At 36.8% G+C, this 2131-nt stretch overlaps 1 protein-coding gene across 1 annotated transcript; it reads right to left on the reverse strand.

Moving 5' to 3' along the window:
* Positions 1 to 4: 4 nt before the first annotated feature.
* LOC111644382 (tyrosine-protein phosphatase non-receptor type 12-like) lies at positions 5 to 2080 on the reverse strand (the record flags this gene model as incomplete). The annotated part of the gene is made up of 7 exons (XM_023393289.1): positions 5 to 100; positions 348 to 407; positions 645 to 716; positions 847 to 885; positions 1066 to 1161; positions 1310 to 1386; positions 1972 to 2080. Coding segments are annotated over 7 exons (549 nt in total), but the record flags the coding sequence as incomplete, so codon positions are not given.
* Positions 2081 to 2131: the final 51 nt, after the last annotated feature.

Below are 2131 nucleotides of genomic sequence, written 5' to 3' on the forward strand. Positions count from 1 at the left end.
AACGCATCTCATGCAACATTTCCAGAATGGGAGGGATGGAGTCTGGTACACCGTGATCTGGCCAGTTGACGTAGTGCAGCTGTTTCAAAGTTCGGCTACACTGGAAAAAAAAATACAAGTAATTGTAGAAGTATTCTAAAAGCTGAAGATTTACACAAATCAAATGATTATCCTAACTACACGTTAGCAGATGCTGTCTCAGTGATGTCATATATGACCACATTAGCTTTGCGATTTGCCTCTAGTCTCTGTAGCAGCTAACAACACATCAGCAGATAATCTTTTGCTTTTCTCAGGAGTATTATCGTGACAGTTATTCTCACAGTAAGGGTCTAAACAATACTTACATTGCGGTAAGTCACCCTTAACACCCTTGTCAAATAATCTCCTTTATTTTCCTCAGAATCCTGTAAAAGTAAAAATAAAAAAGAAGCCAGTAGTGCATCTTTAAGATGTGTGCTTATTCTTGATGTATGTTGAGAATCTCTTTTTGTATTAGTTATATTAAAAATAGAATAACCAAGAGAGTATGACACAAATGTTACATGAAGATAATGTCAAGTTAAAATGTCAGCATATGTTATGGTTCAGTTATAGGAAAATGTCAGAGTGGGAAGTGCAACTGTAAGAATAGAAATACTCACACAGTAAACTGTAAAAGGCTCACAAACAAATGGCTGCTCTTGTTTCTGTGGCCAGTAGCGCTCACACTTTTTCTACAAGAGAAAGAAAGAAAAAAAGAAAGAAAGAAGGTATTGATGGTTAACAGTGGAATACAATGAAACTATGAAAATAAATAGGTGAATAGTAAAAAATAAGGAATATTGTACAGCACTATCATGTTACCTTTCCCATTTCAAACTCTCGACAGGCCATCACTACGACCTAGAGTCAAACAGGACAGTGAGAGATATAATGTACCAAAAGGTCAGTTTATGTAGCCAAAGCAGGAGCTCCTTCGATCATTTTTAGCACTGGGGCACGTTAACGGTTGTTTTGAGAGCAACATGACCGTGTTAAAAACCCCTTGTTATGTCCACAGACCACAGCCAGGTCATTCTGTACCTTTATGTTGTACTCCCAAAGCATCCTCAAGAAGTCCAGCACTGTGTGGGGCAGAGGACCCTGAGTAGCAATGTATGCCCTTGAGCCCGACACTCCCTGTAGACAAAACACGATATCGTCAAGAATTTGTAGTAACATTTACATAAACCATCTTAGTTACATAAATGTACAGTACAGTATAATGCACATGCATTTCATATGAATAAAAAAATATATATTCTCCTTACAGGGACACTTGATTTACCTTGATGAAACTAGCGTTGATGTAGTCCGTGTCATTTTTAACTGTGGTGAGAGTGAGCTTTACTCTGCTGTGGTCAACTAAAAGGAGAGAAATATATAGTTATAATGAATGTCACGCACAGGACTCAGGAGTCATTTCCTGTGCTTCACAACCTTTTGGCAAAATAAAGATTAGAAAAATAGAAAAATAGGATTTAGTAGGTGTAGTATTTTCTTGATACTAGAGGGGCATATTCTTTATTGCCCAATGAATATTTGAGAATGTAGTTAAACAGAAATCAAATATATGATCTCTAAGATTATAAGTCACACCTAACTCAGTGGAACGTTTTTTAGTCATGGATACCACTTTTTATAATTTCAGGTTATCATACAGATGAAATTAATTTAAGGATAGTATTTGCCCTGTTAATGCTAATGTCAATATATTTGCATCTAAAAGTCATCCAACCCATGATTCACCCATGATAAACGCATGATTCTTTCATTCATTTTTAGCATTAATGTAGCAGAGGTCTGAATATATGGAAATCAAAAAGTTATAAGTTCATAGTGATATCTTATGTGACACCTGTCTGCCCTGGGGCAGAATTATATTTAAAATCATGTGCAAATGTATAAATGAAGCCACATTTTCATAAATCAGCTTTGGGCAAAGCTTACAGGGAACAATGTCCTTGTAACGGTTCTTCTTGATGTTTTCCTGCTTTTCTGCTGTCTTGGAGGGGTAGGTCTTGTCAGTACGGTACCTGGTTGACTGGCTCTTCAACCTCTGAAAAACATGAGGGAAATTGAATCCAATTACACAGCCAGTTGAAGCCAG

The sequence above is a fragment of the Seriola lalandi genome, unplaced genomic scaffold (genome assembly GCF_002814215.2).
Source record: "Seriola lalandi dorsalis isolate HSWRI2012SDOR001 ecotype SW California unplaced genomic scaffold, Sedor1 jcf7180001963308, whole genome shotgun sequence".
Lineage (NCBI taxonomy): Eukaryota > Metazoa > Chordata > Actinopteri > Carangiformes > Carangidae > Seriola > Seriola lalandi.